This window comes from Myotis yumanensis, unplaced genomic scaffold (assembly GCF_028538775.1).
Source record: "Myotis yumanensis isolate MYYU_CA2020_CCGP unplaced genomic scaffold, mMyoYum1.0.hap1 SCAF_9, whole genome shotgun sequence".
In the NCBI taxonomy this organism is placed as follows: domain Eukaryota; kingdom Metazoa; phylum Chordata; class Mammalia; order Chiroptera; family Vespertilionidae; genus Myotis; species Myotis yumanensis.
The window spans coordinates 58,424,959-58,449,683 of record NW_027223760.1 but is presented as its reverse complement, the minus strand read 5'-3'; the positions used below and the strand labels follow the sequence as shown (position 1 = coordinate 58,449,683).

The window sequence follows — 24,725 nt, the reverse complement described above, 5'->3', positions numbered from 1 at the left end:
TGAAACAGACCAGCATAGCTTCATTTGTTTAACAAGGTTTATTTCTTGGCACCTATTTGTTGACTGGTTTAGCACTTAAACTTCTTGGGGGTTAATTTTCAGAGGATCAGCTCACCTAGGAATTGGTGTTACTAGCAGTACTAGTAACTTGCAGCTAAGTAGGAATTCATTTGTACATTTATCTTCCCCACAGCGGTGCTCTCTCCCCGTCAGACATTCACAGGGATAAAGGGAATAAGAGAATCACTAAAGAGGATAAGCCATTCTATCATGGAGAAGATGCTAATGCAAGACTCTAAGATGTGTTATTTGATATTTTCCCCAACTATTAGCTATTCTTTACTTGTCAAAATCCCACTTGTGTATTTGCTGAGGGAAATGGTTTCCATCTCAAGAACTGTAAACTACTTCATGTTTATTAAAGAAACATGTTTTGTAATCAGATGTTGCTATCATCTTACAATGACTTTCATTTATTTCAAAGAAATGAAAGTATTTATCCACATGATAAAAACAATTTGCACATATAAATTCACTACCTGCAGCCAATGAAAGTGCAGAATATGTAAATGTGTTGAAAAGGAAGAAAGATATATTTTTTGTAAGATAAATTTGAACTAAAAAACCTTTATTATATTTTTTAACGATAACAACACAGTAAAGCTAGGGTGTGCTGCAATATGGTGAATCAATTTTATTGTTTGAACATGGCACTCAGTTGTCATGCCAACCTTCTTAAACTGCAACTGGAAGGTAATCAGATGGAAATGAGAGTATTTTAAAAGAGAAACTGATAACTTCAAGGCAAATTTTGAGGTGGGGTTTATGGTAGGACACAAAGAGACTTATCCCTTTCAGATTGAGCCTTCATCCTGGTGGTTAATGGCAAGAACACCATAGATTTCAAACATTTAATTCAGATAATTTATTTTAAACTTTATCAGAAACAAACCTGAATATTTTTGTTGTAGTTTCAAAGAGAACAGTTAATATGTATAGAAATGAGAAAAGAGAGAAAAAAAATAGTACTAGCCAAGAACCAACTTTAATGTTAAACCACCTCTATATTTGGGCTGAAACTTATGTCATAGTCTCAACCAATTCTTTAAAACAATATTAGGTAGCTAATTAGATGTTTAAAAACAAAGACATTAGTTGTTTTGACTTTATCCTTTCCTTTCTGAATATCAAACAAAATTATTTAAAAATATTTAATGTGCTAAGACAATAACATTTTAGCATCTCTGACATGATCAAAAAACCACTCTTTAAAGTCCTTGAACATTCTATTTGGGACAAGGGAGAGGTTTTATATCAGAATGCAAAAACATTAGGAAAGGAATTTGCTTCTACAATTTCCACCTACTTTTAGGTTAAGCCCATTTCTAGTCTCATTTTGGAAAGATGACTTCTGGGATGGGACAATGAAGGCCCAATATTAATGGTCTGTGCAGAACATTCAGACCAAAGCAATATAAATGCATCTGCCAGGTGTTAGAAATTGAACAAAGAGACCCAGGGGTGAGCTATTTGGGGAATAAGGATACAGCTGTCCAGTAATGCTAACCTCTGCCCAGTTAATGTGGCAGCATCTCTAGAAAACACAGCTGGCAAACTCAGGCCTGCAGGAGATGACATATACAAACAGTTGCCCAGATGTTATGCTCTGTTGGGTTTTTTTTTTAAGTATCAAAGGGCTAGTCGGTGTATATCACAGACTGTGGTGTCTTAGCAACAAAATGGCCTCTGTAGTATGCATCCAAGTTCCCTATTCTCACTCATTTTAGGAAACGTTTTCTCTTTAGTGAAAAAATCCAGTAAAAGTCTTAAGTAATTTCACCTAATTACAAATTCAGGATAAGCACTTTGGTTTTGCCCCAATTATTTCAGATGATAATATAAATTAGGTTTCTCATCTATAAAATATGTGAACTGTTTTTAGATACCCTTGACTACAATCTCCTTGGGTTCTAAGATTTCCTCTCCTCATTGTTTATTTTTCCTTATTAATTGCAGGTACTCAAGAAAGGGCCAGTTATTAAATCACTTAAAATGTATGTCTGTTTTTCTTAGTAAAATATCACCTAGTAAGGATGCATATAGCCGGTTGATTAGAAAACACATAGAAGGGAAGAATTAGGTAAGGAGGGGTGGGAGGTTGGGGAGATTATAGACAATCTTATCCTGGCATAGAAAGCAATGACCAATGTTCTCCAAAATGGATAAAGACACACAACATAAGGAAGGTCTTGATACACTGTACTGAAAGTAACAAGAAGTAAAAAAAACGTGTTTCTTATGTCTATAACCAAAAGGAATCATGCTGCTATTACTTGGTATTCTACCTTCCAAGATGACATTTGATATTTTGAACTTGACTTGGCAACAACAACAACAAAACCATAATGAACTAACAAGCAAGCAAACAAAAAGGTTAATTCCTTCTAGTTAATTGTGAGAAGTGGACTTGCTACCCCTTGCTTCCTTGGCAGGGAGAAAGACCCAAATACATATATTCCTCTGATATTTCTCACTCCTGAGGGAGATTCTTGGATTTAATAACAAGGAACGCCTTTTCTGGATTTCCATCATTGTTCCATGTGTTTTCTGTTGTTTGGGTTTACCTCAATTTGGGGTACAAGCTCTTATTTTTCCTTTATTTAGACTAAACTATTCACCAATCTTGACTCAAAGGAGGTTTAACTCTAGTGGAAAGACTAACGTTTGAGTGGAATTCCAGGAAGAAAATTAAAGGGCTATAAAGGCATTTGATTTTACTAAATACCTTTCTATTGAACTGTACAAAAATTGTGAATTATGTTTTGTCTGTGTTTGTGGAGTTGCTTCTTTTAATATGTTCTCAATAGACAATAAGACACTAAGAACCCTGGGTAGGGAATAGATGTTAAAAATAGCTACTACCTAACAATGTTACTGGAACAAGTAGAGTGCAGAAAACTCTCTCACATGAGATGCCAACTGAAAACAAAGGTTGGCACGATGCTGGTTCTTTGGTTCCTGTCCAATTAATAAAACATGCTCTATCCAAATTCATCCCTCTCACTTAACACTATTTGGATTATTTGTTTGTTTTCATTTCCCCCCAACCCACTAAAAAAACCCACGATGATGGATCTTATTCTCTGTGTAATTTTTATTTTTCCTCCTATTCTTAATAGCTATCCAGAGTGCTAGCAAACATTTGTATGCATGGACTATGCATATGTCTTGTTTTCTCACTCAGAGAACAAGGAAATAATTCTTCAAGAAAGACTCTTTCTAGCCAATTTACATTGTCACATCAATCAAAAACAATAAAACACGAAATTCATTTGTTCATTTGGTAGCTAGTTGCTAACAAACACAGCCAAAAAATTAATCTTTGCAACACAACAGAAGATCCTGAGCATTGCCCATAGGCATGAACAGAGTTTGTGAGCTCTGGGAACCACACTTTCAATTCAAAACCAAAGTGCATAGCATTATTGGGAAATAGCTTTTTTTTTTTCTTTTCTTTTTTTAACTTCCATGTACAATGAAATAAAAACAGTTACTTCTATTCTCGTTGTAAAAAGTCCAGTAGCTTTTCTAGGCTCATGACCTTTCAGGCCATTCAACATATTTTAAACAGAAGCTCTATCACTTCTGTCTTTAAATGGTAACACGGGACTCCTGAAAAGCATAAAGGTTCTGAATTGTCCCCCCATGTCCCCCAAAGGAATCAAATTAACTTTGTTTTTCTTAAAGGCCAATTTCCACCAAGAGTTGAATCTGACAGAGCAGTAAACACCATCTGAAACATTTTCAACGATCTCAGGTCTCACCTAACTTTATTAGACATGCAAAGGGTGCTACTTTAAAGACCTAAAAGATGTTATTACATCACAGCATTTCATGAGGCCCTGAAGGATCTACTTACATTTTGCTGTCACTTTGTATCCCCCCAGAGGAGGGGCGTGGCCTTCTAGTGCATCAAATCCAGCGGAAACTAGGACCATGTCTGGATCAAACTCTTTGGCCACAGGCATCACTACAGTCCTGCGCAGTAAAAAGGCAACCAGTTACACATGGGAACGGCGGATACCTTTAAAAATTGTGCAGTGAAAAAGACTTGGCACAATCTCAAGAACTTCCCAAGAATAAAGAAAGCGGGAAAGGAAAAGGCTATTTGAAACGGATCAAAAGCTTATCATTTCCTTAATACCGAATCAGTTATTTTAGCATCCCAATTTGTCTTTTTTTCTCTTTCATCTTTGTTTCTCCAAATTTAAAAAAAAAATGCTTTGCAGGTACATTCTCAAGCCCATCATTTCACATGCACATCTGTGGCTGTTTTATCCCACTGCCTGCCTATAAAACACCGCTTCTTCCAGGGGAGTGACTAATGTTTCATGGAGGAAAGCTGAAGCGTCAGTGAAAACCGGGCTTGCTCCAGTTAATGAAAACTTGGTGTAAATTTGAACTATAAATTTCTTTTGGGGAAATGTTGCTTTTCCAACTAAAAGAAAACATTTTTAAATATTTGTCATGGTAGGGGGTGACTCTTGCAAAGGAAAAACATGGAATTCCTTTAATAGAATCCAGACCATAATGCTAAGTAGTCCAAGGTCAGAGACACCAGGCATGTGGCATTCTCAGCCATGACAGCAGCCCTGCTGGCCCCACTTCTTCAGCCTTCACACTCACCTCTTCAGCCTCCTGAGGCCCTCCTAATCCCTTTCTCCTCAGTGCTGGGTTTGAGAGAGAATGCTTAATGAATGCAACTGGGCTTTATAAAACATAAACGTTTTCTAAATGCAGGCTTCAAGACCAATGGACCATCCATAGAATTCAAATTTTCAAAACAATTTAATGAAATGGGAAAACTGGAGAGCACAGGAAATTTAAATAGTAGTAATGTCTCTATTGTGTTTGGGAGAAACGACTAAACTAAATATTAAAATAATTATTCTCAAGAAGTGATATAATTGAGTTATTTTAAATTTTTTATATTTGCAAATTTCTAATAATAATATCAGGTTGATAGTTTAAATGTTTTGCATATAAACAGAAGGTGAAGTTACAAAATAAAAACTACTTATTTGAAACTTACCTAGGTGGAGACATAAATGAATAAAATGTTTTTCATAACTCCACTGCTATTATCCTATATAATAAAAGCTTAATATGCTAAGTATCTGGTTGTCTGTTCAACCAATCAAAGCATAATATGCTAATGATATGCTAAGGCCGCTCAACCGCTCACTATGACATGCACTGACCACCAGGGGGCAGACAACCAGTTACTATGACCTGCACTGACCACCAGGGGGCAGACGCTCCAACTAGTAGGAGCGTCTGCTGCTGGGGTCCAGCTGATCAGGACTGAGCAAGACAGGCCAGACATGCCCTGGAGCACTCCCATGGTCCCTCCTTGGCTGGCCAACCTCCCACATCATTCCCCGGCCCCAATCGTGCACTGATGGGGCCCCTCGGCCTGGCCTGTGCCCTCTCACAATCTGGAACCCCTCAGGGGATGTTGGAGAGCCGGTTTTGACCTGATCCCACAGGCCAGGCAGAGGGACCCCACTGGTGCACAAATTTGTGCACGGGCCTCTAATAGAAATATAAAAGCTCAATCCTTCAAACTCATAGATGTGCATGTAAGTGACTTCTGGGGAAGTCCTTCCAACAATTGGAAAGCACTTATATCTGAATTGGCCCATCAGTGAAACTAAGTCAAAATATAATTCTGCTTCCTATGCACAATTTCATTCTTCCATAAAATTAAAAATCTCTAATATAGCTACATTATCAGGAGCAGTTTCACCAATTCTTTTCCTTCCTAAAAATACCAACTCTTACATTACAATTTTCATGAAAGTGTCATATATTACCAATTCCCTACTTTTCATATGAGGGAAATAGCCATGTGATGTATGCTGGGATATCAGATATTGGAATAAGTTGTCTCAAACAATCAAGAATGTTTTTATCTAGGTACTTTATCTATTTAATTCAATTAATCCTATGTGTTCCCTTAGATAACATACAATACTCTTAGGAAAATATGAGTAGATGAATGAACAAGATTGCCCATCCATCACATGCATCATAGCAACTCATTTTCCATCTCCCTTCCCTCTGTTTAGAAGTTTTCTCCCCTCCTCTTCTTATCTTCCCAATCAATCTACACTTGGAAGAGTGATTGAATGGTAAACATCCTCAAGTTAGAGCTCAATTATTACCTTCTCCACAAAGGATCTGCTCTGCATATGGTTATTAAATACACATATATATGCATTATTGAAGGACAAAAACAGGAAATAGGAGACAAGGATTGCCAATGTAATTTTAGAATATTGAAAACACAGTGCTGATCTACAAAAGGAAAAACTAAAACATGAATGTGTCTACACATTTGGGAGTATAATTGGGAAAAACAAAGTAATTTTTCTTCAATAGAACAAATCCTCAAAAGCATTCATTTACAATTTTTATTTATTTATTTTGTAAATATGGTTTTATTGATTTCAGAGAGGAAGAGAGAGGGAGAAAGAGATAGAAATATCAATGATGAGAATCATTGATCAGCTGCCTTCTGCATGCCCCCTACTGAGGATCAGCCCATAAACCAGGCGTGTACCCTGACTGGGAATTGAACCATGACCTCCTGTTTCACAGGTTGACACTCAACCACTGAGTCACACCAGCTGGGCCATTTACAATTTTTATCTGAACAGTTGGGTTTTCTGGTTAAAGATAGCAAACAAACTATGTGTTTGCCCTCCATCTTTCCTAATATCCCACTGCCAGGAAAGTATACGAATATGCATATGAACTCATGGTTTTAAATACAGGGGTGGACAAAAGAAGGTATACAGTTATAATACAATGATTAATAAATAATAATACAAGAATTAACTGTGTTTCACCTACTCACAACTGAAAATCTATTTTTGCCCATGCCTGTATATAACACGTAAACAGACACAGAAACGGCTGATGTGTGTATGCATGGTTTCTTATGTATTTCCTAAAAGTAATGACAGTCCAGTAGTAAAGAGCACAGTTAATGCCCAGATCTTGTTTTCTAATATCAATTTTCAATGGAAGGATCCAGGGATCCTTGGAGAGGTGGTTGATTCCAGGACTGCATCAGGGAAAATACAAGGCATTTCTGGAACATCTTGTGATGACAGAAAACAGTGAAATGCTCAAAAGGGATGGGTCAGGTCAGAAAGGAATATGGGCCAATGGGAAAGAGCGCCCAAGGGCCAAAGTTGGAACAACTGGAGGAGCAAAATAACTAATGACAGTATTGGATTATAATCCAAACAGTCAAATTAGTATCCATGAGTCCACACAGAGACTTAACAATAACAGAACAAATAGAGAAAAGAAGAAAACAGTTCTGTCTTATAAAAACTTTCAACTAATAACTCAAAGAACTGAAGAAAATAGTAAATCACCATTTGAACAAGACAGATATAACTGATTCAGGAAAAAGCCACGGAGGGATGCTGAAATCAGTGGACAAAAGTTTGAGAAGAAACATGAGATTTACATAATACCAAAGTATTTACCCTAAATATTATAAAGAAAAAAAAACACACACACAAAATAAAACATTACAATGAAGAAACCTATAGATACCACCTTAATACAGTGATTCAGGTTAAGATCTCTAGTGATAATTCAGATCAACATCAATATTCTCTGATGTGATACATTGAGAAAGGCAGATCAGTTCTATATTGTTCTTGCTAAAAATACAGAACCTCAAGTCTAATAATGAGAAAACATTAGACATACCTAAATGAAGGGACATTTGACAAAATAACCGACCAGTACATTTTGAAAGTCATGGCTGGGAACAACTAAGGCATTGCTACAGATAGGACTAAGCAGGCATGACATCTGGGTGTGATGTGAGGCTCTGGCTTGAAACCTGGAACAGAAAAATGATGGCAAAACTGCAGTCCCACATAAAACCCGTAGTGACGCTAATGGCATTATACAGACATTAATTTCTTAACTTGGTAATTGTACTATGGTCATGTAAATTTTTAACATTAGGAGAAGCTGGGCATAGGGCATAAAGGAATTCTGTGCTGTTCTTAACAACTTTTCTGTAAGTCCAATGATCTTTCAAAATAAAATGTTACCAGGTATCAAATACAAGAAAGAATAAATGTGTAACAATAAAAGAGGATGAGAGAGTTGTCAACAGTGATATTTCTTAAAAATATGTTTTTATTGATGAGAGAGAGAGAGAGAGAGAGAGAGACAGAAAGAGAGAGAGAGAGAGATAAAGGAAGAGGAAGAGAGAAAGAAACATTGATGTGAAAGAGAAATATCAATCGGCTGCCTTCGCAGGCCTCCTACTGGGGATCAAGCCCACAACTTGGGTATGTGCCCTGACCTGGAATTGAGCTTAGGACCTTTTGGTGCATGGGACAATGCTCAACCAACTGAGCCACACCAGCCAGGGCTAAACAGTGATTTAAAAAAACACACACACAAATTTCCAGAAGAGGGAAATAGACTGGGTGCGTACTTATAAAATGAAACAAAAAAGAAAGCTACCTGAACATGTCTCATGGCACCAGAGAAGAAATAAGAAACACTCCACGCAATGAAACCCTCCTGGGAACAAAGCAAATATAGTGAAGGAAACGAGAGGCAGGACTGACTACAAGAAGTTAAAGAAATGCTAGCTGGCTAAGGGGACCAGGACTACATCCCAACACCTTCATCGCCTTTCCTCTGTGCCAGCAACCAGTGTTTATTCTAGGCAAATTAATCAGAGACTCTCACTTAGGAAACGGATGTGCCTGGAGAAAGCCAAGGCTTCTATTGTGGATACTTTGCCCCAAATACAGTCTTCCTTATTTTATCACTTAAGGAGATTCAGAGACTGTGAGCCATCTTCAGGAATGCTCACTCCAAAGTGAAGGGTTTGGCCATCCACACGCTCTATCCCACACCAGCTGACATGAGCCCTCAACTGACCCATTTACACAACCACAGGGAAAAATGACACCAGTTACTACTTTCATAAATATTCATGTCAAAGCAGAAATTTCCCAGCATATAAGGAGAGCCAGTAGTATGAAGAAAAAGGAAAGATTAAAATAAACATAAATATAAACACCTTTAGAAAAACAGAGATAATTCAGGCAACAGAAATAATAATCTCAAAGAGATTCAAGGAAAGATTTTATTTTTAAAACACAGACATGCTGTTATGAAAAAGAACAAAGAACAAGGGAAGCACTTTGAGATAAAAACTACAACTGCATAAACTAATAGAAGGTCTGAAAAAATAAAATTGAAGTAATCCCTCATAAAAGGAAACAAGTGAATAAACTATGTAAGTGGGAAAATATGAGACATAGAGGATCAATGCACAAGTCCTATATTTTAATAGGGTCCTTGAGAATGCTGAGAAAAGAGAAAACGTTTTCAACTAATGATAGTAAATAATTTTTAGAAACTGAAAAATAATTCAAGTCTACAGTTCTGATTAGGCCAACCAATGCAAAGCTCTGTATTTAAAAACATATACATACTTAGACATATTCTAATAATACTTAAATCCCCAGAGATCCTTACAAAAGAAAAAAGTCACCCTCAAAAGAGACGAAGAATGAGATTGACATCCCAGTCCAATCAGCAACACTATCTCCACATTGTGAGGGAAAATTATTTTTAAACTTTAATTCTACTGCCAGCCATTACATACTAGCAATCAAGTATGTTACTTACATAAAAAATACTTTAGAAGATATTTAAGGACTCAGAAATTTCATTCCAAATCACCTTGCCTGAATAATTTCCTTGAGAATGTACCTCTGCCACCAAGGAAGCAAATCAAAGAGACAGACAGGCATAGGACCAAAGTAGTGGACAGACCATAGGAGCACGATAAAGAGGGCCCACGGGTGATTTGTATACTTATTTACTTGCTAGTAAACAGATGATGGAAGCAATGATAATGGCATATATGCCTTGTCATCATCACCTGCCTTCTGGAAATTCTGTCATGCTGTCAACACTTCTCCTCTTCCCTACAAGTCATCTCCCAGGTGAGACTCATACTAGAGGGTACAATGAAATCATAAAAATAAAAAGAGACAAAAATACCACCGTGACTGCTACTAATAAAAGGAGACATAGATCATGCAACCAGACACTAAACACTGTAAGGAGAAAAGGCTCCCATCTGGATATCCTTCCAAGAAATGTGATTCTGACTTGGAACCTCCCTAGTTAGAATCAGATCTCTGGATTTCTTTCGTCTAGTGGTCAATGGACAAAGAACTGGTTGCACTGAGTCACGTGTTGTGCTTCAGCAGAACCACGCAAGCGATCTCCCATGACTCCCCTTGGTGTGTGCTGAGTGTAGGATGCTATCACTCATTGGGTATGCTCAGTGCAGGGGAGGACTGCTCTGGCTTTAAGGGAAACAGAAGGCATTTTAAAGCACATGAAAGCATTATACCCCATAGAGTTACTCAACAATACCCTAGTTTTCATTCAGAACTCATTCATGAGCTCCTGTTATGTGAGAGGCATTGGGATTATGCCAGCATTCAAAGATATGAATAAGTTGTAGCTTTGCCCTCAAAGAGTCCATAACTGAGAAGGATGTGCCCATGGAAAGCCAGTTTGTTAGACTTTGGACTTCATTCTGCATAAGAAGAGAAAAGGGTGGTTTGACGAGAGCAGTGATGTGATCAGATATAGGTCATTTCTGTCCTCATCAATTAAGCAATGCATTTGAAAGTGTCCTTTAGAAATCCCAGGTCTTTTTGACTTCTGAGACAGCAGATTCTGAACCCCTGCATAATACAGAATGGCATATTATAATCAAGCAAATATGGATTATAGGTGAAAAGCTAAGCCTATGTTTTTCTTTATAGTTTAATTGTACATCATTGCTGGAAAGCATCAGATTATAAAATTGCACATTTGCAAATGGCACAGGACTTCTGTTCTTTTTAGATTTTTCTAAAAAGGGCACATGCCACAGGCACACGTTCTCATCCATGTGTACGTGCTGTGCATGAAGTGCAGGAGAAGGATGCTCCCAAGGGAAACTCTTCCTCACACTTCCTGCTTGGACAAGTGGTGGAGGCAGCACCTCAAAGAGCTGCCACTAATGACTCCAGGGAGCGGCTGTGGCTGTGGGTGCTTCATGATGCCCGCAGGACTGCACTCACCACTGGACCAGTCCCTTCTGGGGAAGCACCAAAGGAAGGCATACAGAAGTGGGTCAGCACTGAGAAACACGTTGATTAGTTGCCTCCTGCATGAGCCCTGATAAGGGCCTGGGCTAGGGAAGAATCTCAACCAACGTATGTGCCCTTGACTGGAATTGAACCCAGGAACCTTTGGTCTGCTGGCTGAGGCTCTATCCCAGTGATGGCAAACCTTTTGAGTTCGGTGTGTCAGCATCTTGAAAAACCCTAACTTAACTCTGGTGCCATGTCACATATAGAAATTTTTTGATATTTTCAACCATAGTAAAACAAAGATTTATATTTTTGATATTTATTTTATATATTTAAATGCCATTTAACAAAGAAAAATCAACCAAAAAAATGAGTTTGCGTGTCACCTCTGACACATGTCATAGGTTCACCATCACTGCTCTATCCACTGAGCCAAACTGGCTAGGGCTATCTATAATAATAAAAGCATAATATGCTAATTAGACCAGACAGCCAAATAACCTTCTGAACGTCATTCTAGACATCCTTCCAGGTGAAGCCGCGGCAGCGGGGGCCGAGGCAGAGGCAGTTAGGGGTAATCAGGCAGGCAGGTAGAGTGATTAGGGGAGATCAGGCAGGTATGCAGAGTGGTTAGGGGTGATGAGGCAGGCAGGTGAGTGGTTAGGAGCAATGAGGAAGATAGGTAGAGGCAGTTAGGGCGATCAGGCAGGCAGGCAGAGTGGTCAGGTGTGATCGGGCAGGCAGGCAGGCAGATGAGCGGTTAGGAGCCAGCAGTCCCGGATTGTGAGAGGGATGTCCAACTGCCAGTTTAGTCCCGTGATCAGGCCTAATCTGGCAGTTGGACATCCCCCAAGGGGTCCCGGATTGCCAGAGGGTGCAGGCTGGGCTGAGGAACCCACCCCCCACCCCCATGCCCAAATTTCGTGCACCAGGCCTCTAGTTTCTTTATACAATATTTTGTCTACTTTCCTCTCCTGTGTCTACATGCCTTTTCTTTGTCTCTATAATTCTGCTCAATATGAATTTCCTCTTATCTCAGTATTTTTGTTCACTAGATATGTTCTGTGTCTAGTTCTTTTGCATTTGTGCAAATCAAGCATTAGAATAGGAACTCTGTCCAGACAAAGGACATTATTCTTCAATCATCTTACTTTGATGAGCATTGGAACACGTGTGGAGGGGCGGGACAGCGGGGAATGTGGGGTTTCTCCAAAAGCCTGTAAAAAAGGGACCAAATTCTGCAGCACCTACAACTGAGTGCCATCTCAAAACTGAATTCTCTGGCCTCAGTTATAACTGTAGAAAGATCCAAGGATTCCAACTCAGGACACCTGGTTCTGGATTTGGCACTGCTCCTAAATGTATGACCTTAGAAAATTGTCTTCCCTCAACTATTAGTTTCCTTAACTATAAAAAAGGGTGGTAGAGGGATTCATCTAGATCAGTGGTCGGCAAACTCATTAGTCAACAGAGCCAAATATCAACAGTACTTCTTCAAAATAGACTCGCCCAGGCCAAAAACCGACTTCTGCGCATGGGCCATGAAGTTTCAATGTCATTGTACATGCGCCCGCACCCGCACGGGGTATTTTGTGGAAGAACCACACTCAAGGGGCCAAAGAGCTGCGTGTGGCTCGCGAGCAGCAGTTTGCTGATCACAGATCTACATGGTCTCTAAAGTCATAAGCAGCTCCCAGAAAATATGATTTTTTTAATGTCTCAAAGCTAAGACATCAAAGGGACATTTTGTTGTTGTTCTTCTTCTCTTTCTCTTATATTTGATAAGAAAAGTCATTGCCTGATGGCTGGGGGTAGGTGAGAATATTAGTGGAAGGTGGTCTGAAGGTACAAGCTTCCAGTTATAAGTTCTGGGGATGTCATGTACACCATGATGACTAGTTAAAAATACTCTATTGTGTTTTTGAAATTTGTTAAAAGTAAATCCTAAATGCCTCACCACAAGGACAAAAAAGTGTCACCTTAAAAAAGAAAAGCCCTAGCCAGTTTGGCTCAGTGGATAGAGCGTCGGCTTGTGGACTGTAGGGTCCAGGTTCAATTCTGGTCAAGGGCACATGCCTGGGTTTATGGGCTTGATCCCCAATAGGGGGTGTGCAGGAGGCAGCCAATCAATGATTTTCTCTCATCATTGATGTTTCTATCTCTCCCTTTCCCTTCTTCTCTGAAATCAATAAAAATATATTTTTTTAAAAAGTGTCACCTTGTGAGGTGACTGATATTAACTAATCTTATTGCTGTAATCAATTTGCAATACATGGTTCAGTAAAAGTAGGTTTACAGTTGTGAGTATGCAAAACAGTTTATTTTTGTATTATTATTTACTAGAGGCCTGGTGCATGGATTTGTGCACCAGTGGGGTCTCTCGGCCTAGCCTGCAGGGATCGGGCAAAACCAGTTCTCCGACATCCCCTGAGGGGTACCAGATTGCAAGAGGGAGCAGGCCAGGCTGAGGGATCCTACTGGTGCATGATTGGGGCTGGGGAAGGACCTTGGGAGGGCTCAAGGGCATGTCCGGCCCATCTCACCCAGTCCTGGTAGGCCGGATCCCAGCAACAAACTAACCTGCCGGTCAGAGCGTCTGCCACCTGGTGGTCAGTGCGCACTGTAGTGACTGGTCGAATGGTCGAATGGTCTGACACTTAGCCTATTAGGCTTTTATTATATAGGATTAATTAGTGTATTATTTTTCATATGAACAACCGTAAACCTACTTTTAAACCAACCAACTGTATATACTTATATCAAATCATTATGTTGTGCACGTTAAACGTTAAAAAGTTATATATCAATTATATCTCAATATACTATTAAAAAAACCGTTGCCTGAAGCTCAACATTTTTTTTAACCTTTATTGTTGAAAGTATTATATATGTCCCTTTACCCCCCATTGACCTCTCCCATCCCACCCCCGCCTTCTATCCCAGGCCTTCACCACGCTATTGTCTGTGACTATGGTTTATGCATATACGCATATGAGTTCATTGGTTGATCATTTCTGATCAAAATCTTTATTACATACTCACTGACTTGACATTATCTTTTCTGATTTCAATTCTACCAGTAAGTATGTCTTTCCTTTGATGACTAGGGACTCTAGAGTCAAATGCAAATCACTCTAAGAACAAAGTATTTATTCCTAGTGCAGCATAAACATTTTTAAAGAGACTGGAGTTCTCAATATGAATTCAGTTAGTTTATATTATGATTTTGCTACATTAAAATGCTGATTATAATACTCTGTGTTTTTTAAAGAATGAACCCTTGATGAGGATAAGGAAACTATGTACAAACCACATACTTTAAAAATTTAAATAATAATAGGTCTAAGATCTAATTATATTGCTAAGTGTGTGTATACCTTAATACCACACAATATATTCTAGGAACATATACCTTAACTAAATATCTATGTATATATACTTATATGAATATAATATCTAATAATATATATATTCATAGTCCATAAAGTTCATTCTTTTAATACAAGTTTGAAATATGACATTTGGTAAGTTTACTTTGCTTTAGAACACTAAAATGTCATTGCTAATTTTAGAACTCTGTCATTTAAGAAGAATGAATACTTGAAGGGACTAAGGGACTTTCCTTGCCTAAGATGTGTCATATGGCCAGTAACAATTCTGACTAATTCAAAGTTATTACTCAATGTGTCTGTGAGCTGGGAGTAAAAACTTTCTCAACAATAACTCTTCCTGGCTTTTGGGATGCTGTCAATGAGTGTCATATTGTATTTATATTATTATATTTGCTGTCCCTCTGAATGTGTAATGATGCTGGCTTTCTATGCAGATTCCACTCAAGTATAGCAAGCTGAGAAAAATGATAAGGTTACTAGCCTATCAAAATCGATAAAGTGAATCTTCTGTAATTACCATAAACAAATACAGCGGTAACAAAATTAATAGATTTTGCTTTTGTTGAACTCTATTTTGAAATTTGGCATAGAAAAATTAACAAACCAGAATGAGGACACTCTGAGACCTGCTTAATTTGGAATTTTTAGAAGTCATTCAAGAGTTTATATTAAAATTTTATTGCCATGAATATTCTTTACTTTGCAATATAGAATGAAATGTATAGATGATTATATATGTCCATTTCCAATCATTATTTTATGAAAGTACATAAATGCCATGCATTTTAATATGCCAAAAATGTGGCTATAATTTTGCAAGAGTGGTTTTCAAAAAAATATTTTATTATGATTCCAAATGTGGGTCCAGTAACTTACAGATGGTCTTCTGTCTTTGGTTTCAAAAGTATTGCTAAATCATTTCTTCCAAATTTGCAAAAAAGTGAGGGCTGGAAAAGAACAATTGGTATGCCACTATCCAACTAACAAAGGACTGAGTCATAGGTAACCTCCGCTGAGGCAAAAGAGGAAGGACTGAGTCTTCTCCAAGGTTATGCACCATTGATTTCTTCTTAAACCCCTTCAAAATTGCCTGTAACTCCCCACTTAGAATGCGTTTTTCTTGATGGTTACAATGAACAGCTATGGAGATGCTAGTCTCATAACATTTTAAACTCAACTTATCTTACCCCTATTTCATTACTCCTCTCATCCTTCCTTCTTTCCTCCTTTCTTTTCTCAATTCCTTCTCTTTCCTTTATTAATTTTCTAATTTCTCTCTCTTCTTAGAACAATTCATTCTTAAAGGATATGAAAATAAGTTAAGAAGACTTTGGAAAATTTGCACACAAATCAGCTCACAAAATTTTCAATTTTATCTCCTTATGTGAAGACCAGCTGGATAATCAAGGAAGTATGTTCAAAGAACAACATAGTCAACATATTCAGGAGTATTCAGGAGGAGAGGCAGAACAAGCCCCTGAAACATGTCTCTTTCCAAATCTTTGTTTATTTTTTGTTTCTATAGCAACCTTGTGATTGTAAAACACTGCAATGAGTAGAAAAGAGAACACCAATGACAGTAAAATTCTCTTGTAACTGAAATAACAGAGAATTGTTTAGAGAATTCAGAAAGGCTGACTTTTTTTTTTTATTATTATTAATGGGCTCAGAACAGGACTATGTCTACCTAAATCAATAGTAAATTTCTCCTCCAAAGGGACAATAAGATGCTTATGACACATGCGCTTTGGAAACTTAATTATGTGCCCATTTCTTCTTATTATTTTCTTTATCCAAAAAATCCCTCAAGAGATTTTACTACCATCAAATCAGTCATAGGGATTTCTCTGCTTTCGGTGGGGTGCAATGGAGAGCTTAGTACACATATTGCATTTCCCATCACCCTAGGCGCACAGAATATTCTTTCTGTAAAGTTTCAAATGGGCCTCTCTTTGGTCTTTGCACAAGTGATTGCATTCCATAAAATATTATTGCATGAAGCCAAGGGATCCTGGTTAAAAATTAAACTCAGTATTCCAATAAAATTCAATATAGAATATATATTCACACACACACACACTTAAAGAGAATGTTAGCCATTATATTTCTTCTCAAAAGAAGAGAAGATGGAGCTTTGTAGGCATAAAAAGGAGAAGGTCAAACTTTACTGTAAGTAAATGTTCTGTGGTTTATAAAATTTACAAAATAAATTACAGCATGACATCCTTTTAAAGGAACTGTTTGTGTCTTTGGAAAAAGTGTGTATTATTTTTGGTCAACTGCACCTTTTGATGTGGCCTTTCTGAGGGAGGCGGCGGCATCATCAAGATTTTTTTCTTTTAATTGCGTAAAAATATGAGACAAACAAGACAAAAGGCAAGCTCATTTAGTAATTTAAACCCCTAAGACCAGCCATGAAGAGATCAAGAAGGAAGGAAGAACTTGGAGCTGAATGAAATCTGAGTTGCAGACTGAGTACCTCCTCCATCAGAGACCAGCCCCAAATCAAGGAGTTTTCATTTTATTCTCATCTAAAATGACAGGCGAGTAGGATTATTCCCAAAGCTAAAGAAATAATCCGTGTATGTTAGAGGCAAGCTAACTCTTTTCTTCTAGAAACAATGTAATTATCAACCATTTTGACAATGTGCCATATGACAAGCATGGAGTTAGACAATTTATACACTATCTCTAATTCTGTAATGCCTACAATATATCTGAAATCATGTATTTTGAACCCCCATGTTATAGATAATCAAACTGAGACTCAAGGAAACTAAAAAAAAATTGTCAAGTTGATTCACCAAGTAACTGGCATGAATTGGGATTCAACCCCAGATTTGTCTGAATCCAAAGACCAGGTTTTCACAAACCTAACAATTTCAATGCCTTTTAACTCCATTATTGGATGACAAATCAATGTTCTAAAATGCTATCCTTCTGTGAGAAAATGGAGGCATATCACTATGTATCACACTAGTCACTTCAATATTTCTGCGAGTTAGAAATGAAGCAGGGATGCTATGCCTCACTTTACGAGAGATGGCAGAAATGAGACTGGCTATGAACATTTATTCTGCAGTAACTTATCTCCAGGCACAATTCCAACCACAGTGTTCATTCCACTAAGGAGCTTAGACTTTCCATCATGTCCTGGTAATCAGTATTTACTCTTTAAGAGGTTGTGACAAACATATAACATACCACGAATAAGTTAGACTCTGGATTGCCAGTTGAATTAGCACCAAAAAAATACCTAAGTACACTCAAACATTCCACATAAGTGTAAAAATATGTTGATCATATCCATTTTCCAAAAGCCTGGCTCCATATACACAAAGAGCTAGCTATGTGACTATTTTCTAAAACTTGGATGTTATGGTGGCATGTGGATGCTGCTGTAGAGATACAGTGACATTCCAAATGAGCATCTGAACACTCGGCAGAAACAGATTCCGGAGAATAAAAAGCTTGAAGACGAATCTTCCTTTGTGCATGCATGTTTGTCTTACAACCAAATAATCCTCTACAATCACCTGTACAGCAGTTCTGCACCCTCATGTCAAAAAGATTTAAGTTGACTTTAAAAACCTTTCCAAGGAGCAGATATTCTATAGATATTTTCAAATTGGTTTGTGTACATCATATTCCTGTTTGAAAACAAAGTTGAAGCTGACTCTGACAGTTTTCTTATTCATAGATTTGTTTATTCATTCATTTAACCAAGTCTTCATTAAGCATCTACACTGTACCTCATTGCCAGCTGGACTTCATACTATTGTGACAGATTTCCATGTTTAAGGAGCTCACATGGCATATGTGAAATAGATCTATAAATAAATTTCTCCCAGTTCAAAGCGATGTTCTCTAATGTTGATACAATTTTTTTACTTCCATTTCAAAATAAGTACCTTAATATATATCTATAGAGTGTCCAGATTATTATGACCACCTGACATTTGTAGGCAAATTAGCTATAATTTTGCGCTGAAGTTGCTAGAGGGCCAGACCATTATAAATAGGGAAGCAGGTTGCTTACCACGACAGTAGAAGTGATTTTTTTTCTGAAGATATGGGTAAACAACGCGATTTAACAGCCTTTGAACGTGGGATATCTTAGAATGTGAGTGGCCAGATTATTATAACCACCTGACGTTTGTAGGCAAATTAGCTGTACACTGCATCATATGGGATATGGAAGCTGAAGGCCTGTTCGAACACCTTTGCTGTCTGCAGTTACCAAGATAAAACGTCTCCAGTTCACACAGGAACACAGGATTGGACAGTCGAGCATTGGAAAGAAGTCATGTGGTCTGATGAATCACGTTTCCAGTTGCATCATGCAGATGGCACAGTGAGAATTTGGCGGAAACAGCATGAAAGCATGCACCCCACATGCATGAGTACAACCCTTCAAGCTGGTAGGGGCAGTGTTATGGTTTGGGGCATGTTTTCCTGGCATGATTTGGGCCCTTTAATTCATGTGGAACAACATCTGAATAGCACAACATACCTAGGTATCGTTGCTGATCAGGTTCATCCTATCATGTTGATGGCATATCCCAATGGAGATGGCTTCTTCCAAGAAGACAATGTGCCATGTCATGGTGCTTGTGTGGTGCAGGACTGATTTCAAGAACATGAGGGAGACTTTACCTTGCTTAGGTGGCCCCCACAATCACCAGATCTCAATCCAATTGAGCATTTGTGGGATGAAGTTAAAAGAGCCATCAGGCAGCTGGTTCCACAATCAGCAAATCTCACAGAACTGGACAGTGCTATTCATCAGGCATGGTGTCAGATTCCTCGCATCACCTTTCAACATCTTGTGGAGTCAATGCCAGAAAGAATTGCCACAGTATTGAAGGCAAAAGGTGGCCCAACGAAGTACTGATGGGGTGGTCATAATAATCTGGCTACTCATAATAATATATATCCCATGTTCAAAGGCTGTTAAATTGCATTGTTTACCCATATCTTCAGAAAAAAATCACTTCTACTGTCGTGCTAAACAACCTGCTTCCCTATTTATAATGGTCTGGCCCTCTAGCAACTTCAGCGCAAAATTATAGCTAATTTGCCTACAAACGTCAGGTGGTTATAATAATCTGGACACTCAATATCTTAGCTAATAGTAGACAAACACGGTAATTGACCATACCTTCGCTACACGTCTCCAATTGACTAATCAGTGAGATATGCAAATTAACTGCCAACAAAGATGGTGGCAGGCAGCCACGGAGCTGGAATGAGCAGGAGGCTTGCTTGCTCCAGTTATGGAGGAAGCCAAGGTTCCCCGCCTGTGGCGGCCTGCTCTAGTCTCCAAAAGCAACAAAGTTTCAATTATAGAAGCTAAACAAACCCCAGATACCTGCTTTCAGCCGGCCATGGCTATGGAGCTGGAGCGCAGGAGGCTTTCCCTCCCACCTGCCCTGGCTGGCTCTGAGCTCCACTCAGGCAACAAAGTTTCAATTATAGAAGGTAAATAAACCCCAGATAGCTGCTTTCAGCCAGCCATAGCCACTGAGCTGGAGCCTTGGGTTGCCCCAGGTAATGGAGGAAGCCAAGCCCTGGCCGGCTCTGAGCTCCACTCCAGGCTACGAAGTTTCAATTATAGAAGGTAAATAAATCCCAGAAAAAAAGGAGAGGCTGGGAGCTTCTGTCGCTGGGGAGGCTTTGCCAGACTGAAAACAGCCCTTAGCCCTTCACCCAGACTGGCCAGGAACCCCAGTGGGGACCCCCCACCCTAAAGGGGGTGTGGCCAGGCTGAAAACAGCCATCAGCCCCTCACCCAGGCTGGCCAGGCACCCCAGTGGCACCCCAGTGGGGACCCCCACCCTGAAGGGCAAACCAGCCAGGCCCCACCCATGCACCAGGCCTCTATCCTATATAATAAAAGGTTAATATGCAAACTGACCCTAACAGCAGAACAACTGGGAATGACTGGTCACTATGACACACACCGACCACCAGGAGGCAGATGCTCAATGCAGGAGCTACCCTCTGGTGGTCAGTGAGCTCCCACAGGGGGAGCTCTGCTCAGCCACAAGCCAGGCTGATGGATGCCAGTACAGCAGTGGTGGTGGAAGCCTCTCCTGCCTCCTCAGCAGCACTAAGGATGTCAGACTGCAGCTTAGGCCTGCTCTCCACTGGCAAATGGACATCCCCTGAGGGCTCTGGGGCTGCCAGAGGGATGTCTGATTGCCAGCTTAAGCCCAATTCCCCAGGGAGCGGGCCTAAACCAGCAGGTGCTTATCCCCCGAAGGGTCCCAGAGTCTGAGAGGGCACAGGCCATCCCCCCCCCCCGCCCCCCCCCCCCGTGCATAAATTTTTGTGCACTGGGCCTCTAATATATATATATATATATATATATATATATATATATATATATGGTGTATAAATTATCCCTAGGGAATAGAGGAAAGCTTTATAGATAAAATTATACTTGAGTTGGATGCTTATACAGTAACTCAGGGGCTTCAAAATTCTCAAAATACAAGCAACAAAAAAAATTTCACTTTGTAAACCAACACATACTCTTTCCTTCTCTCTCTCTCTCTCTCTCTCTCTCTCTCTCTCTTTCTCTCTCTCTCTCTCTCACACACACACACACACACACACACACACACTAAAACATCTTTCATGAAATACTTACACCCTTACATTTTCTATTATATTTCACTCCCCATTCCAAAAGAGCCAGTCTTAAATAATAAGTTGATTTCATAACATTTTAATGAAGGGCAACTCACAGTTTAAAAAATACTAGGTAGTTTAAAAAAAGAGAATCAAGTTATCCATTCGAAGAAAATTCCAGACAAAGGGAACCTCATGTGCCAGTCATGGAATGACGTGTACAAAAAATGTTAAACATTTCAATGGAGTTGAATCACCACAGGCATGGGCGTGAAGAACTGAAAACTGGAATGGCACTTTGTGTCTCACCCTATTCTAAGTACATTACTTAAATGAACTCATATATTCCACACAGAATCCTGGGAAGTATTCTTAGGCATGTTTCCCATTTTGCAGATGTGAAAAACTGAGGTACAGAGGGCTAAACTGACTTGGCCAGGTTACACAGGCAGTAAATGGAGGAGCTGGGGTTTGAAACCAGGCTCAGGTTCCCTATAATTTAAGTAATTAGGTTACATGCTTTACCAGAAATACTGTGCCAAACTACAAAGTTGGTTCCCCCCAAAGAAATAGCTTTTGCCAGAATTGAGGTTATACTTGATAGTACTGTTGAGCAAAATATGTTAATAGAAAATGATTAAATCACTGTGGTATTCCCAAAGGAAAGTGCACATGGAATTCTGTGTCCTGCCATATATCTCACAAACAAATAACCTGAAATTAAGTGAAGATACTAAGGCATTTATAGAAAATAGACTTCTTTTTGCCCACTCCAAGTTTAGTCGTAGAAAACGGAAGTTGTATCTATACAGTTTCTAAAATCAATCTACAATCAATCACATTCACACCGTTGGAGGCCATTTTTATGGAGTAGCCATGAGTGGTGAGGAGACTGCAGCAAAACACATTCTGACTTTTAGGGTTAGTTTAGGAAATACATTTTGATTTTCAGGGTTAGTTTAGGGGTTAGAGTCAAAATCTAACCAGTTCCTCCTAGCTTCTTGGGGGCTGTAAACCTTTAGCTTGGGCCTATGATGCAATATACCTCAGGACCAAAGTATTATAAAAGCTCCTTTCCAAAACATGCATTTTAAGAGAACAGCAGGATTCGGTTCCCTTAACCAACAGCCCCACTGCAAAGACACAACATGTGTTGGTCTGTGTGCAAAGCAAACAGCAGCCCTGCTAATGTGGTCTGGGCCAAATTCTTCATAATGAAGACATGTATTCCAGTGCAGAGTCAAGGTCATTAGAGTGAAAGGCTGTAATGCTTACAATTATTTCGCCCCTCACGTTTCTCGGCAAGAAGTCAAGGAAGACGACGGTGCACAGGACTAAAAGGAGGAATGTTTCCATTCCTGCGAAGGTCTCCTGGTACTGCAGGGGCTCAGACACAGAGACGGAGTCAGTAGTAAAATCAGCTACCGTTTGGTTAAACAGCTTGACCTGAATTTGGCGAAGGATCCCCTTCCCCTCTCCTCTCCTCCCCTGTGGCTCCTGACCTGTGCAAGGGAAACATTAACTGACAGAATGGCAAGCGAAAAAGTAAGGAGCTAGCAACCACAGTCTAATTAAATTTAACATATTAAGAAGTGGGGAAACCACAGGCAGCTGAAAAGGAGTGTTCAGGTTCAGCACAGCCATCGTTTCTAAACCCAGGGGGTGCGGTGAACTCCATGAACAGCATCTGCAGGGGACAAGCAGGAAAGAAGAGCCCACGGTGAAGTCCTAAAGCACAATGATCCCTGGGAATGACAGGAAGGAAGAGAAGAGGGCTGTTGACAGGGGTCCAGGTAAAATAGAAATTACTGCAACCTTTTCCTTTAAATAGGGAAAATGTGTGTTGATGTCAGGTTCACAAAGAACAGCCACTAATCAATTAGTCAAGCTTTCAAACCCCCTTTTCTACAATAACACGATGCTGGGGCAAGACAGATCTTTGGGGGCTGTGTATTTAGAAAAATTTGCTGGATGTAATCTAGTTTAAAGTGCCCTGGGCTTGGAGTCAGACGACCTGTGTTTGAAACCAGGCCCTGCCGTTCACTGGCTGTGTGATGGAGGCATGGCCTTTGTTTCTCTGGTTTCAGACTCTGCCTGGGAGAGGACTGTGTGGTGGGATTAAAGGATCCCTTCTAGCTAATTCCATCGCCATCCGAAATCTGACTCAAATCAGGTTAGCAACCCATTGCATCAGTTTTCCCATTATGTTATAAAAGCATTATTTTAAACTTCTGTGATATTCAAAGTATTTAACAATCACAAGACCTGACCAATTTGTACAGGCACCAACCACATTGCCTTCTTTGGGGGTTTAAGTGTAGTGACAAAATGTACAGACCATGAAAGCTATAATGCCAATGACCATGATAAAGTCCCATTTTATGAATTCTAGCAGGAATTGGAAATCATGGCATTTACTATTTTTGTTCTCTCTCCTTGCTATAATGGCTCCTTACTCCCACCCATTTAAAAAATTACCCCTGATTTGATTATTTAGTCCTCTATTAGACTTTCTGTATTTTCCTTCTTTATTTGTTTTCTTCTAGCATTTCATGCTCAAGCTTTATAGCTTGTCCTCACATCCCTTTGCCTATACCCTTTTATCTGTCCTCACTTAGCCATTTTAATACTTTCTTTACCACATACGGACCCTTCTTCTGTACTCCCTTCCTAATAGGTTAAGTTCTTGAAGTGTTATGGTCGTATTTTCTATACTGTAAGTTGCAATAATAATCCCAGTACTCATTAAATGGATATCATCAACATCATCACCATCGCCATCAACACTGTGAGCCCCACAGTATCATTTACTTAATGTTTATATCCAAGATATCAAAAAAAGTAATTTTTCAGTTGCTAGCACATAATAGTGTAATGATATATTGACCAGCAGAAAGAGCTAAGCATTTCCCAGGAATGTGTTATGAAATTCCTTTTCATTTTATTTTCTTGTCCTGAATAATGGCAGATAGCTGCCACCTGACATGCTTGCCAAATACCTATAGCTCCAGAGCATTAGGCAAATTCCTGGTAAATATCTGTTAAAATGTGCCCAAAGCAATGGACAAAAAGATTTTTTTTAAGATACAAATTTTATTCAATTTTATTTTCTTAATCTTGACTTTAAATAGTCCACTAAAAATAGATTAGTGTTTACTTATATTAGTGGAATTAAAACTATGTTGATGTGTTCCTAGCAAGTAAACTTTTTCCTTGGCTAATCCTGAGTTTTCTAAATGTCCCAATTAGCTGGATAAATTACAATTTAGTCAGCAATTAAAATAATCAGACATGTCCTTTATCTAATGCTTTTTTTTCAGGTAGGTAACTTCTGAGAAAAATTCCAATCAACTGATATTTTTAAAATCCATTCATTTGACTAATTTAATTTCCATGGAATTTAATTACATAATTGCATTGTAGAGGGATGGGCAAATGTATACTAATAAAATATGAGTTGAAAAGAGTCCTTCTTCTT

General features: G+C 39.0%; 1 protein-coding gene across 1 annotated transcript in view; it reads right to left on the bottom strand.

Moving 5' to 3' along the window:
* Nucleotides 1-24,725, bottom strand: part of HDAC9 (histone deacetylase 9) — a 751,983-nt gene that overhangs the window by 114,059 nt on the left and 613,199 nt on the right. Inside the window, exon 22 of the mRNA XM_070424407.1 lies at nucleotides 3,920-4,038. Coding sequence (XP_070280508.1) covers nucleotides 3,920-4,038 — 119 coding nt within the window. The remainder of the gene's footprint in view (nucleotides 1-3,919; nucleotides 4,039-24,725) is intronic.